General features: G+C 42.7%; 2 protein-coding genes across 2 annotated transcripts; both read left to right on the forward strand.

Annotated features, from left to right (window-relative positions):
- fhl5 (four and a half LIM domains 5) lies at positions 1-4,101 on the forward strand. Its single transcript, XM_074660486.1, has 6 exons — positions 1-644; positions 839-1,016; positions 1,211-1,385; positions 2,999-3,168; positions 3,313-3,499; positions 3,665-4,101. Exons 2-6 carry the CDS (start codon positions 858-860, stop codon positions 3,814-3,816), a joined length of 843 nt encoding a protein of 280 aa, XP_074516587.1. The 5' UTR covers positions 1-644; positions 839-857; the 3' UTR covers positions 3,817-4,101.
- An 818-nt stretch (positions 4,102-4,919) lies between these two features.
- LOC141783281 (transforming growth factor-beta receptor-associated protein 1) lies at positions 4,920-12,982 on the forward strand. Its single transcript, XM_074660482.1, has 11 exons — positions 4,920-5,964; positions 6,127-6,321; positions 6,508-6,662; positions 9,415-9,497; positions 9,632-9,979; positions 10,077-10,134; positions 10,207-10,350; positions 10,517-10,651; positions 10,738-10,882; positions 10,951-11,372; positions 11,467-12,982. Exons 1-11 carry the CDS (start codon positions 5,280-5,282, stop codon positions 11,608-11,610), a joined length of 2,514 nt encoding a protein of 837 aa, XP_074516583.1. The 5' UTR covers positions 4,920-5,279; the 3' UTR covers positions 11,611-12,982.
- The last annotated feature ends 404 nt before the right edge of the window (positions 12,983-13,386 follow it).

Consider the following 13,386-nt stretch of genomic DNA (forward strand, 5'->3'; position numbering starts at 1 on the left):
GGATGGATTGGACATCCAACGGCCCGCATGCAGCTTCCCCCTTGAAGTGCTGCCAATGCTCTCTCAATAGCTTCTGAGAGGTCCTGGCAATATATAGTTCAGTACCTGGCAACCACAAAGCTCCTGGCGCCTACCTCTCATAAGCCATCTGCAACTGCTTGAGTGTGTAGCAGGCACTGACACGACACATCACAGTATCCAAATGGCCAAATAGCTCTGCTGTGGCACCAATATCCAAACTGATATTAGTCTGTGGAAAGAAAATATGTTGTGTATTTATGTGAAATTTATCAAACATTTGGGCACTGACATTCATGTTGATCATGTTTCAACAACACTAATCTATCTTCTAGTCCTAAAACTGCATTACTTTTACATATTCCTGGATAAAGCAATGATTGAATCAGTTCAAACGCTTAGCAATCTGTGCACCGTCAGCTCCCTTAAAAGGTGCAGAATGATGCAGTGGAGCATGTCCATTCTCCCCAGAGATTACCGCTAATAAGAGGGCCAGTATTTATAGAAGATCCCCCCCAGTGGATACCTCTAATCCTGCCTCACCCCTCTTCATCCCTGTGCCTGGACCGTTTGCTCTCTGCAGCCCCCAGCTCCAGCCTCACCAATATCTCCCCATATCAACTGAGGTACAGAGACTTCTTTAATACAACACTGCTTTTTTCAGATTCGTTTGAAAGAAGGAGGAAAAATTCCTTGGCCTCTTTACTTGCTTGATGAGAGGGGGAAGAGATTGCTTGGACTATTACAGGGCACTTTCCATCTTTCCTATTCTTCTCTATTGTCCAATTTTTTTCCTCCTCCTGCTCTCTTTGACCTGCAGCTAAGAAAACCAAACAACAATGTCCAGCGAGCGTTTCGACTGCCATTACTGCAAGGACTCCCTGCTGGGGAAGAAGTACATAATGAAAGAGGACACGCAGTACTGCACTAAGTGCTATGAGAACCTGTTCGCTAACAGCTGTGAGGGTTGCTCTGTGGCAATTGGCTGCAACTGTAAGGTAAGGAGGCACCATTGTTGGATGTCAGTAATGTCTAAAATAAGACTGTATGCTATTTTTATGTATTTTGATCACATTTTGACCTTTAAAAACACCAACTCATTACTAGTGTTATTCTCACATGCAAATTCTCAATAATTATCCTAATTTACAGAATATAAAAGTGCAATAAATAATGTGATAAATATCAACAGGACCTGTCCTACAAGGATCGCCACTGGCACGAGCAGTGTTTCAAGTGTGCAAAGTGCGACCGCTCTCTGGTGGAAAAGGCCTTTGCTGCCAAGGAGGATGTGTTGCTCTGCACTGAATGCTACGCCCACGACTACTCCTCCAAGTGCACCACCTGCAAGAAAACCGTCATGCCAGGTATGTTGGGATGATGATGATAATGATGATTGTGATAAATCGATAACCCCCAAAACTCATATAACGATACATTGTCACGTTTATATTAAACACAATAAATGTAATGATAACCTTAAAAAAAAAACATAAATCCATTAATGAGATTGAAAGTTCGACCTAGAAAACGGGTTGACTTTTCTCCGCGTGGTCCATTTAGTTAACCTGGCACGCCAGATGGTTTGTTCACACAGAACCATGTGAGAAGCCGTCATTGGAAACTGTTTAGCCTTTAACCTGATTGGTTGAACCATCTGTCAATCAAAGTCTTACCGAAGCCAGTCGGGAGAAGAGCAAAATATTTTTGTCGTCAAGAAAAGCCTTCAGTGCCGTTCTTTGCTCTTCTTTCAATGAAGAAATACTCTTCAGTTCTGATATAACTGATGCTATTGCAGCTACGCTAACCTCTTTAGGAGCCGCCATTGTTGTTTAGAACGAACGTAAACTACGCCCGTATCTGCCAGTAGCTCCTCATAGGACGCTGATTGGTCCGGCCACTGGCTTGAAGGCATTACTTGAAGCCTGACAAGATGGATTTTCTTGTGATATGTGATCTTGCGATTCTCACGTGATCTGGTGATAATGCGAGAATCCAGCTGCCGTGCAAGATTTTCCATCGACCATGAGGCCCTATAAGCTTAATTTTCTTACTTGTGTTGCTTCACTTCTACTGTTCGTCTTCCTAATTAAAGATATAAAACTCATATTTGTACGGTAAATATGAAGCTACAGCCAACAGCAGTTAGCTTAGCTTAGCAGAAAGACTGAAAATAGGAGGAAACAGCTAGCTTGGCTCTGTCCAAAAGTAACAAAATCCACCTTCCAGCACCTCTAAAGCTAAGACTTCTGGACTAGACTGTGAGCTGATTGGTTGGTTAAACCTCTGATTAGACGGCATGGGTTTTTGTTGCTATTCTCAGTCTATTTATATGGCATTTGGACATTATTTAAAGTTGGGATGTACTGTAAGTGGATTTGGGTTTGGAAGAGATCCATATTGTTAATCCAATACATTTGGTTTGTTGTTCAGCCGTCGTTGAATTTGCGTGGAGTTCAACTTTGGTGAACTTTCAGTCGAATATTGCCTCGGCAGGCGATGGTCACTCGTCTGCATTCGCACTTGTGTGACCATGCCTTAATATGTTTTAGAAAATAAGAAAATAAGAGCTGAGATTGAAAGTTCATTCTTGACTTTGGAAAAAGTAGTTGACAAAAAAAATCCCATCACAGAGTCCATTTAGTAGCTCTTCTGGAGCTTTCGATCACAGAACACAATCTTCCTCAGTAGATGGAGTTGTCAGAGTTGTAGATGTTGAAATTTTCTGAGCACTTTAAGGTCCTTTCATCCATGTTGGCTTAAAGGTTTGTATGAAAATATTATATGTGCAGAAAAGACCCCCAAAACTAATTAATATCAAAATATAAACACTTAAAACACTAGACCGATGCAATTTCCAAGATTAATAAGATTGCATCGAGTTCTCCCTACAGATAAAGCAGCACTATTTTGAGCCACGGTGTGTTTCCGTCATAGAGGTACCATATGCTGACTAAGCTGCTCTCGTCCCCTGTGCCAGGATCCCGCAAAATGGAATACAAGGGGAACAGCTGGCATGAGACCTGCTTCCTGTGCCACCGCTGCCAGCAGCCAATAGGAACCAAGTCCTTCATCCCAAAAGACACTGGCTACTTCTGTGTGCCCTGCTTCGAGAAGCAGTTTGCCTACCAGTGCTGCGCTTGTAAGAAGGTAGAGTTACAGCTGAGTGCTTGACTGCTGCAGAAAATCCCCCTGACTCTGGTGTTTTAAAATTACTCACATAACAAAAGGATGCGTAGTAAGACGAATGTGTCTTTCACTCTTATCTTTTGTGTTTTTTTGTGTCACCTCTAGTCCATCACAACAGGTGGAGTGACCTACCAGGACAAACCCTGGCACCGTGAGTGTTTCCTATGCATCAGCTGCAGAAAGCAGCTGTCGGGTCAGCGCTTCACCTCCAGGGAGAACTACCCCTACTGCCTTGAATGCTTCAGCAACCTGTATGCAAAGAAGTGTGTGGGCTGCACCAAGCCCATCACAAGTGAGTCACTGACTGTGCTCGTGTTTTCATTCACTCATTGACACACGCACATATTCAAAGCCTTTATTTGCATTTGCATAGGACCTGTCAGATTAACAAGGTGAGGATTTTGCATTAACCTTAATGTATTATGGAAATACATTGATATTTGTTTGATGTGCACAGGTCTGGCTGGGGCCAAGTACATCTCTTTTGAGGAGCGCCAGTGGCACAGCGAGTGTTTCACCTGCATCCAGTGCTCCGTGTCGCTGGTGGGACGCGGCTTCCTCACCCAGCGCGACAACATCATGTGCACCGACTGTGGCAGGGAGAAGTGACCTTTCCATGAAGGGGTCACGGGGTTTGTCCCACTGACAACGAGAGCTCCTTGTTCTGATACAGATATTGTGTATCCATGAATATTTCTTCTTCGCATGCCCGGTACACAAATTCTGAATATCAAATGCTTGATATTTTCTTATTTTGGTGTTATAAATTAGACCATTAGTTCTCTCACAATGCCCACTCACACGAAAAGTGTGATGTTTCCATAAAGATAAACATGTATCTTTAAAATTAGGGCGCCATTGTTCCATTGTTAATGTTTTCTTTGTTTCTTGAAACCTTTCAATTTTTGACAAGGATAAAATTATGTTGCAAAAATATTAGAGATGGTCAATTAATGGATCAATCGATTGACATTTGTTTGTTCCAGTTTCTTGGGAGTTAGGATTTTATACTTTTTTTCTCTTATATGACCGTAAACTGAATGTGTTTGGATTTTGGACTGTTGGACGGATAAAAAAAGAACATTTTCAAGATTTCACTTTGGGCTTATTTTTTTTTTACTATTTTCTTATGGACAAAATGAAATCAAAAATAAAATGAATGAAGAAAACAATAGTTAGTTGCAGCACCAAAACATATTTCCCTTTAATACAGGTCTGACTTCCATTACTCATATATTTCTGTATGCTTAGTATAGGCTACATGATTACGATTTCCTTCATAAATGTATTCATGCTGGGAAAACAAAAAAATATGCATGATTTATGCTTCTCTCATGTGAAATACTAAAAGGTTGTTCCAATAATAAAGACCTTTCTATGTACAGTATATCATGCTCCTCCTCCATGCTCATCCTAATTGTCTTATTCTGCTCCGACGATGCCGTATAGAGGAGGAGTCTGCGTACGTGACTTTAGGGCAGACTTTTAGGGACGTTCAGTGCAAACAAATATAGATGTGATGGTAGGTTTGAAATCCACATCTTTTTACAAGAGTCACCATTTCGACAATCATTGCCGTAAAACAAACATCTGGTGTGCTTCCAGTGCTTCTTGACCTCATCGCACCCAGCTCATTCACGCTGTAAACAAGAGACATTGAGAGAGCGACCATATATGCTTTGATCAGAAGGTAACTTGCTCTTCTACTTGTCCATTATCCACTAACCAAAGCCAAGAATACAAGCGACCGTAACTGTGGGCACCTCAAAATATCTGTCTTCCTCCCCATACGTATTGTTTACACACTTGTAAAAGTTGGTTTTCTTGGCGAGACCGTTGGATGAGTTGTGTAAGAGTCCTTACATGGCAGGATGAGCAGCGTAAAAACGCTGACACAGGTTTCCTGTCAGGATACAGTCACATGGTGAAACTACTTTACGCTTCATTAACTTGTGGAGGAATCAGAGAGAAGAGCAGAGAGGTAGGGGCTTCTTATTTGGTATTTCACAGAAGATTTATAGCTTTAATTTAGGCCGATACATTTTGTATTTTACCTTTTTTAAATATCTGCAATGGCTTTTAGAGCATTTACACAAACGCATGTCTATGAAAAGCAATCAGCCCCAAAAGAAAAGGACAAATCCGGCATCCAGTGCCTTGAGTGCTACGACCGAAACGTGTATATAGGGACCAAGGATGCAACAGTTCAGCATCTCATCTTTCCCAGTAGCACAGAGGGAGACCTGAGTCCAGGCCAGAGCAAACTCAGAGAAGGAAGGGTGAGAAAACTAGGCTCAGGCAACCACGTAACCCAACTGAGGGTAGTCCCACTTTTCAACTATCTGCTGGTCCTGTGGGACCGGAGCGTTACTGCCCTCAACATGTTCTCCTTAGAGCCCGTTCCCGCGCTGAAGAAGATCCAGCACGTGTCTTTGCTTGAGGTGTGCGACTCAGCCCAGCAGCAGGATACATGTGTGGAGATAGTGACTTCCTCCAGCCGCAGGAAGGTGATCCGGATCCACGTGGTGGGCGTGGACAGGTGGGACGTTGTAAAGGAAGTGCCTCTGCTCCAGGACCCTGTGGCGTTGGCGGTACATGGTGATAGTGTGTGTATAGCCACCAGTGACAGGTATCTCCTCTGTGATATTCAGACTGGGAGCTGTGACGAGCTCTTTCCTCACAATCACAGCCGGCAGCGTGTCATTGTTACCTCAGTGGGACGAGGGGAGTTCCTCCTGAACGGGCCTGAATCTTTGGGTAAGAGCTGCCAGTTTATGGTACATGTTGTTCTACAGGCTGTCGAGCACATGTGACATGCTTCCTTTACAATTAATCATCTCATATCACTCCCCCATATATCCATATAGCCAGGGGATATTTGTTTTGCCAAGATATCATTACTCCATCCTCATCCCTCAGGCATGTTTGTGATGAAGACAGGGATATGCCAGCGCCCTCCCCTGCAGTGGCCTCAGGAGGTGCTGGCAGCCGGAGTATGTTTCCCTTACATCTTAACCCTGCAGCCCCAAGTGCTGTCTGTCTACAGCATGGTAGATCAGCAGCGCAAACAGACTGCGAGTCTCAGCGGAGCGAAGGGTCTGCTCTCCACATCAGGTAAAAACCGGGCAACATCAGTCCATCACCTAATCCTGGCAGACTGCAGACCGAAGAGGCTGTCAAACTGTTTTTTTGTTTTCAAAAGATGTCGTCTCAGTTTGCACTGATTCAGTCAATCATCCTTACACCTACTGTTCCTACTCACCGAGTGTTTCTGAAAACCCAAAACAAATCTTCCCCCAGATGGTGTGTTGGTGTTCACAGAGAGAGACATTTTCAGCCTGCGTCTGGTGCCACTCGAAGAGCAGATCCAGGCGCTTGTACGGCATGAGAGGGTCGAAGAGGCCTTGTTGCTGCTGGATGGAGTCCAAGCCCAGCGTCCACTTGACTCATACAAGGTGAAATTTAATTTATAGACACAGAGCAGGACGCAAACACATCCCCGCTTTGAAATCTAGGTTTCTGACAAATACGTTCTACTTCTCAAGGGTTACAAAAACACAATTTTTGAGGATAACCAAATGAGACAGATGCATTTATAGTATTCCTCCTCTCTTCTTTCCAACCCGCCCAACTGTAATGCCCTACAAACGCAGAATACAAAATTGAGCTAAGACCAAAATCTGCCATTTTTTAACAGCTGTTTCACCATATGAAATTATTATGCCACAGAAATATGTATATTTAAAAAAAAAAAAACTTGCTTAGCGTGCTTTGAGGTAAATGCTCATGTCAGAATGCTATCATGCTCACAGTGACAATGCAACATAGTCTCACAGCAGTTCGTGATTCACAAAATTGAATCTATTTGATTCGTGTACATAGACACAAATTTCCCGACTTTCAACAACGTATTTTTCGTGCGTTTTTATTTCCGTTCCAGTCTTTTCAAAATAAAACTACTTAGTTAGGTTTAGGAAAAGATCACGGTTTGGATTAAAATAACACCGGAAGTGCCGTAACTTTATTACGGAAGTTATGTGACAAATAAATCAACTTTGACTTCAGGTTTCACACGGAACACAAACACCAGTCTCATGGGTGAAAATCCTGTGATTTTTGACCCATCCATCCACTCCGACCTCCTTCCTATGTGGCATTCACCGCACTTTATACTTGCCGGTTCACAATTACTTGGATTACATACGAACTGATTTCGTGCTGACCATCACGAGAAAAAAAAGAGTGAAATTCATGTCTATATACACGAATCAATACATTAAATTTCGTGGCTATTTCACAAACTGCTGTGCGACTGGGCCGGACAATGCTAACTGATGCTGATGTCAAAACAGGTACAATGTTTTCCATTTACTCCATCTTAGTTCAGCCCGTTCTCAGTCAAATACCAACATTTGTCACAGCCGTCGACGTTCGATACCGACGCACAATGCACCCTTGAGTGTCAGAATGAGACGCACAAGGCTTTTCATTAACTACAATGTAAACCCATTCACGTCAACATTAGACTCTCAGAGAAAGAGTTGTGGTGACGTAGTTTAAAGAGCAAAAAGAGACACACCGGACAGGCGGGAAGGGGGGTGGATGGGTCCAACAAACACAAGCCTTTCAGTTTGTGTCCCATGCGTTAAGTTTCACTTTCACGTTACAATCAGCTGTTCATTTGTGTCATTTTCACGTAAAAACATAGTTGTTTTAAGCTCAAACATGTTGTTTTTTCTAAACCTAACTAGTGATTTTAATTTACTGCGACCGAAAAGTGACGCCGAGGGGTCTGACAAAGCGTCAGTATGTGACGAGTTGGGATGAGATTGCGTTGCTTGGTTTAGCGTGTTATAATGCTAAAATAGGCTAATTAGCACTAAAAACAAATTACCACTGAGGCTGATGTAAATGTAGGCTACAGCTCATAAACCACAGTATTAGACAAAGAGATTTTTTGACCTAATGATTGCGTTGGATGAAACGTCAGGGATCACCAAAGTGATTACAATTCATCCTGAGGGATGTGAATGTCTGAACCAAATTTCATAGCAATCTACGCAATAGTTGAAATATATCACTCAAAACCACAAATGTCGACCTCATAGTGGCGCTAAAGACAAAAAGGCACAGGATCACCAAAGTCATAAATGATATGGGAACCATGATGGTCTGTCTGTTCTAACGTTTGTGCCTATCCATGTCCGAGATGTTGAAATACTTCACGGGATAAGTGAAAACTTTGACCTGCTGGTGGCGCAAGAACAAAAAGTCAGAGGGTCACCAGAGTCACTTGGGCTCATCCTCTAGGGAACATGAATTTCTGCACCAAAGTTCATGGCAGTCCATCCAGTAGTTGTTGAGATATTTCTGCCTGGATGGACAGTTCAGTTTTAAATTTGTTCAGCAGTTAAATCATAATAAGTAGCATGGATAAATTCTTCCTAAAAGCTAACTAACTGAGCTTAGTATGTTTGTGAAGGTTCTCAGTCATCCAGGTTAGGGTATCTGAGGAAGGGTTAAATCAGCAGCAATTGGACTTGGTTTAGGTTAACTGAGTTTATATTCCTTTAGTACAAGTCGCCACATTTTTTTTTCTTTCGGGGTATACTCATCTTAAAAAAGTATACAATTAAGGTTTTACAACTGACATAGCTGTCACACATTTTAACAAAGAAGCCTACAAACGTCAAACCCTTTTTTCTCAACTTCCCTTTTCCCTGTATTGTCTGACTTTACAAGGCAACGTTCATTGCTGCTTTAATTTAACCATTTTATAGATTCGCACACACCACTGATGTGAAGATGTTTTGCATGCATTACAACCACAGCTGGCACTGCATCAAAGTGTTTGACTTTAATATTTCATCAGTGTAGAACAGATTGAACCAGGCTGTCAACGGGCAGACTGAGTATATTGTCGCAAGCTGCTATTGTAGGTGTATTCCAGTTGGATGAATGCAACTGAGGACAGCAGCTGGTGTCTGAGATTTAGTGTAATCTGTGCCATATCTCAGGTTACAGGTTAGAGGTGACACACTGATGAGTCAGACCTTATTATTTGTCTGGTTTTGTGTTTTTTTGAATATCTTAAAGTGTGCCCATGAGATTTAAGGACAGTCACACAGTCTTCTGCCTCACTTGGTGCTTTAAATATGTTCAGCATTACGTGCCTGCTTTTAAGAGGGTTTTTTTGTTTACTGGCAGGAGCTGCAGAAGGCCATCACTTGCCTGGCTGGATTTGTTCATTTTTACCAGGAGGGTTTTTCTGAGGCCAGAGATCTATTCATGTGAGAGTAAAACCCCTTTCACGACACTAAAGAAACCACAGCAAACTGTGCAATATGTGAATTTTGTGTGTCTTTTCTGCTGAATTACACCCTTAAGTCTAACACGAATCAATACTCATTACCCACTTGAACAGTACCGGTGAGCTGGACCCCAGAGAAATCATCCGCCTCTTTCCTGACACGCAATCGTGCCTCAGCGAGGACTTTAAATCCCAGTTTGATCAAGTAAACAGGGGCAGGGATCTCCAGGTGCTCTGCCAAGACAACAGGAACAAGTTTCATCATTACCTGGCCTTCCTGGGAGACTTCCTCAGAGTAGTCAGGGAGATGGAGCAAGGCCTGAAGTGCAGTAAGGAGGTGGACTGCGCCCTCCTGAGGCTGTACGTAGAACTGGGAGAGAGTGAAAATCTGCAGCAGCTTGTTACATCTCCCAATGTGTGCAGGCTGGACCATTGTGTTCCTGTTTTAGAGCAGTACAACAGGTGAGTATTTGTTGAATAGGTGATTTGTAACTAGAAAATATGGTTGTGATTTTTTGTTGAATGACAAATTTCCTGTTTTATCTCATCTTATTTACAGATTTTTTGCATTAGGTTCCCTCTATCAAAGCCATGGAAATCAAATTGATGCAATCCAGGTATCATTTCCCCAAAAACGCCACACATTTTATATAAAACTTTGATGTATAAAAGTAGTTTTATTCTTCCAGACTTGGGTGAAAATTGCAGATGGCCTCCACAAAGACCCCTCTTGCTCAGATGTATACGAACACATTGTGTGGACTCTCAGTCAGCTGCAAGACAGAGATGCTGTGTGGAAATTTGCAGACTGGACTCTTCAAAGAAACCAAGAGGTGCTTTTTTTTTTCCTTTTTCATGCTCTCGACTTAACTGCAGAGGGCAGAGTTGCACAAAACAACTATGTGTTGGGGATATAAACACAGCAAAATGCCACCTAAATTGCTTTGCTTATAAGACAATTATTGGTAATGAATAACATTTTTTCTTTATTTGAAAAAGATAGGAGTGCGGATTTTCAACAAGCGTTCACCAGATGATCGTTTTGAGACACAAACAGTCCTCGCCCTCTTGGAGAAGTACCCACTGGCGTTGCTTTTGTATCTTGAGTTCTTAATCCATGATCTAAACAGCGAGGTGGGTACAGCAGCAGCTACCTAATCTAATATCCCTGACTCCTTTATTAAATACACCGAGACATGATTGGTGTAATCTGCCCCCAGGAGGAGAGACATCACAACCGTCTGGCCCTGGCATATGTTACTGAGACGCTGCGAGAGGAAGAGGAAGCAGATTTGAGGAAGACCAGAGTGAAGCTGCAGCAGCTGCTATGGGAATCCAAATTCTATGACGCCTCCACTGTATATGGTGTGTGGATGCCTTATGAGGAAAATAAATCATGACTGAGTTGTTACTAAATTATATTCTCATCGCAGAGAGAGTCAAGTCAGCAACCCTGCACGTAGAGAAAGCCATTCTCCTCGGTAGGACCGGTGAACACTCTCAGGCTCTGCAAGTGCTGGTTCACCAGGAGGGAGACCTCCAAGCTGCAGAGGCCTACTGCAGCAGGGCCGCCCAGGGCCGGGACCCTCAGTTCAGGCAGACCCTGTTGCTCACCTTGCTCCAAATCTACCTGAGCTCCGAAGATCTCACCAGCGCTGCCGTGGATCTGCTCAACAACAACCCTCTGGTGTTTGCAGCAGAGAATATCATCCAGCTCCTTCCTGATTCCTGGTCTGTTCAACTGGTCTCCCAGTTCTTAGTCGGCTCCCTCAGAGAGACCTTCCACCAGAGGCGGATGGCGAGGGTGCAAAAGGCTTTGGGCCAGGCAGAGCTCATGCGGCACAAAGTCATTTGGGTGAGTTTAACGACATAGTTAACATTTTTTTTCGCTCCATGAACATTGAGTGTATTGTTGTTGTTATTCTGAATCTCTCTCTTTCTCTCTGCAGATGCAGGCCTCAAAAACAAAGTTCAGACTGGACAAGGAGCAGAAGTGTAACGTTTGTCAGAGAGACCTTGCAGATCCCCAGTTTGCCTGTAACCTCCACGGTGATCTGATGCACACAAGCTGTACTGGCTTTTCCTCATCGTAAAGACACCAAATACAGCAATCTGTTGTCTGTTTATGCAAATGTGTGCATCCCTGCACTCACAGAGAATCACATTCATTTCAAACTGGATAAATGTCTACTTCCAACCCGATATTTTCCTAGATTACACTGTGTCCTCTAGACAAACTCTGCACAAGGATTTGATTCATGGGCCAGACACTTTCCCTAATTAGAAAAAAAGAAAATACATTGTGTAAATAACTGGTTTCAAAAAGCAAAAGAGCAAGCAGTGCTCTTTTTCAGGGCGGCATGTCTGAGCCATTTCCTAGAGACATTGTAGACAGCAATAGCTATAAAGTGGAGGACACTCAGGGATATACATATATTCACTGATCAGACAGTGGTGTTTAACATGGAAACCACCTGTGGTCAACCTGATGACCAGAGGGAATCTGACCATCCTCCACAGCTGTATATATGCATCCCCGCCGTCATGGTTTCCACTGACTGTGTATATTTGTCTGCTTAGAGCTGGAAATAGAAAGTCAACAACTGAGAGGCTGCACGTGAGAGACAGATTTTTTTTTTTCATTCAGCTCGTGTGCATTAATATACATTTATGACCCCCTAAAAAAAAATCACAATTACAGGCTTAAAAATGAAAAGCAAACAGGTTGAGGAAGTGCAGAGTTTGGGGTCATTTCTGTTAATTTAACAAGCAACCAAATGACATGTCTGTGCTGTGTATGGAACATGAAATCAGAATCATTTTTACCAACATCTTCCCTGTCATTAAGGGAACATGACAGACGTGTACTCCAAATAATAACACACAAACTCCAGTGTGTCCACATGTACAGTAAGGACATGTATATAAACTTAAACACATAACACACCTCTTAAGATCAAGCCCTATGGAAAAAAAAACATTTAAAAGAACAGACCCAAAACATACCTGAACTTGGTCATTTTGCTGGACTGCTTGCATGTTTTTGGTATACGTTTTTGGCCTGGGGTGAGTGACTAATTGCAGTGTACATAAATAGTGAATTATGAGCATGTTGGAAGAGATTATGTCTTTATGCCCTTGCCAATATTTCTTAATTTTTTCTCTACTAAGGAGGTTTTTTGTGGGACTTTTTCATTGTTCTCACTGAGGTCTGATAGTGGTGATTGTGGTGCAGCCCTTTGAGAGTGTGAGTATAGGATCAGTGTAACAGAGAGAAATTAACTCTTTAATTTTGAGTGTAATGTGTCTTTATCATTGATGGAGTGAGTTCATCTAATGAACTCTATAAGGGAGACTCCTGTGTCCAATCACTGTGTTGCATTTGCTGGTGTTACAACAAAATCTGTGACCGCAGAGGAGCCAGCAACATGAGGTCACCATTTCTGAAAATGTGACCCCCACTGTAGCTATCTTGTGCTTTTCTTTTGTGTGTGTGTGTGTGTGTGTGAATTCATCTTTAAAGTAAAAATATTAAAATACATGTATGTTTTCTAGATTTTGTGTGTTTTCTGTCACGTATTCTGTCACATTTTCTGACAACAGCCGTCAGAAATGCTTCTCTGCGCTCACAGATTTCGGTGTAACACCGGGAAGCAGCAAGAATCTCCCGCTGCCCTCAGTAGGTCCAGAACTATTCTCACGGACTCCTCCCACCCAGCTCATCACCTGTTTGACCTGCTGTCCTCTGGCAGGCGCTACAGGTCAATGAAAGCCTGCACCTCCAGATTCGCGAACAGTTTCTTTCCCGGGGCCATACGGACACTGAACAAACAATAAATCTGCGCAATATTAATTCACTAACTGTGAAA

Source organism: Sebastes fasciatus, chromosome 15, assembly GCF_043250625.1.
Source record: "Sebastes fasciatus isolate fSebFas1 chromosome 15, fSebFas1.pri, whole genome shotgun sequence".
In the NCBI taxonomy this organism is placed as follows: Eukaryota; Metazoa; Chordata; class Actinopteri; order Perciformes; family Sebastidae; genus Sebastes; species Sebastes fasciatus.

Excerpts from the sequence above, each read along its gene's own strand:
- fhl5 (XM_074660486.1), top strand. The coding sequence starts at position 858 with ATGTCCAGCGAGCGTTTCGACTGCCATTACTGCAAGGACTCCCTGCTG. Across the intron at positions 3,169-3,312 it reads AGTGCTGCGCTTGTAAGAAG|TCCATCACAACAGGTGGAGT; the intron begins GTAGAGTTACAG and ends TGTCACCTCTAG. Across the intron at positions 3,500-3,664 it reads CTGCACCAAGCCCATCACAA|GTCTGGCTGGGGCCAAGTAC; the intron begins GTGAGTCACTGA and ends TGATGTGCACAG.
- LOC141783281 (XM_074660482.1), top strand. The coding sequence starts at position 5,280 with ATGGCTTTTAGAGCATTTACACAAACGCATGTCTATGAAAAGCAATCA. Across the intron at positions 10,351-10,516 it reads CTCTTCAAAGAAACCAAGAG|ATAGGAGTGCGGATTTTCAA; the intron begins GTGCTTTTTTTT and ends TATTTGAAAAAG. Across the intron at positions 10,883-10,950 it reads TGACGCCTCCACTGTATATG|AGAGAGTCAAGTCAGCAACC; the intron begins GTGTGTGGATGC and ends TTCTCATCGCAG.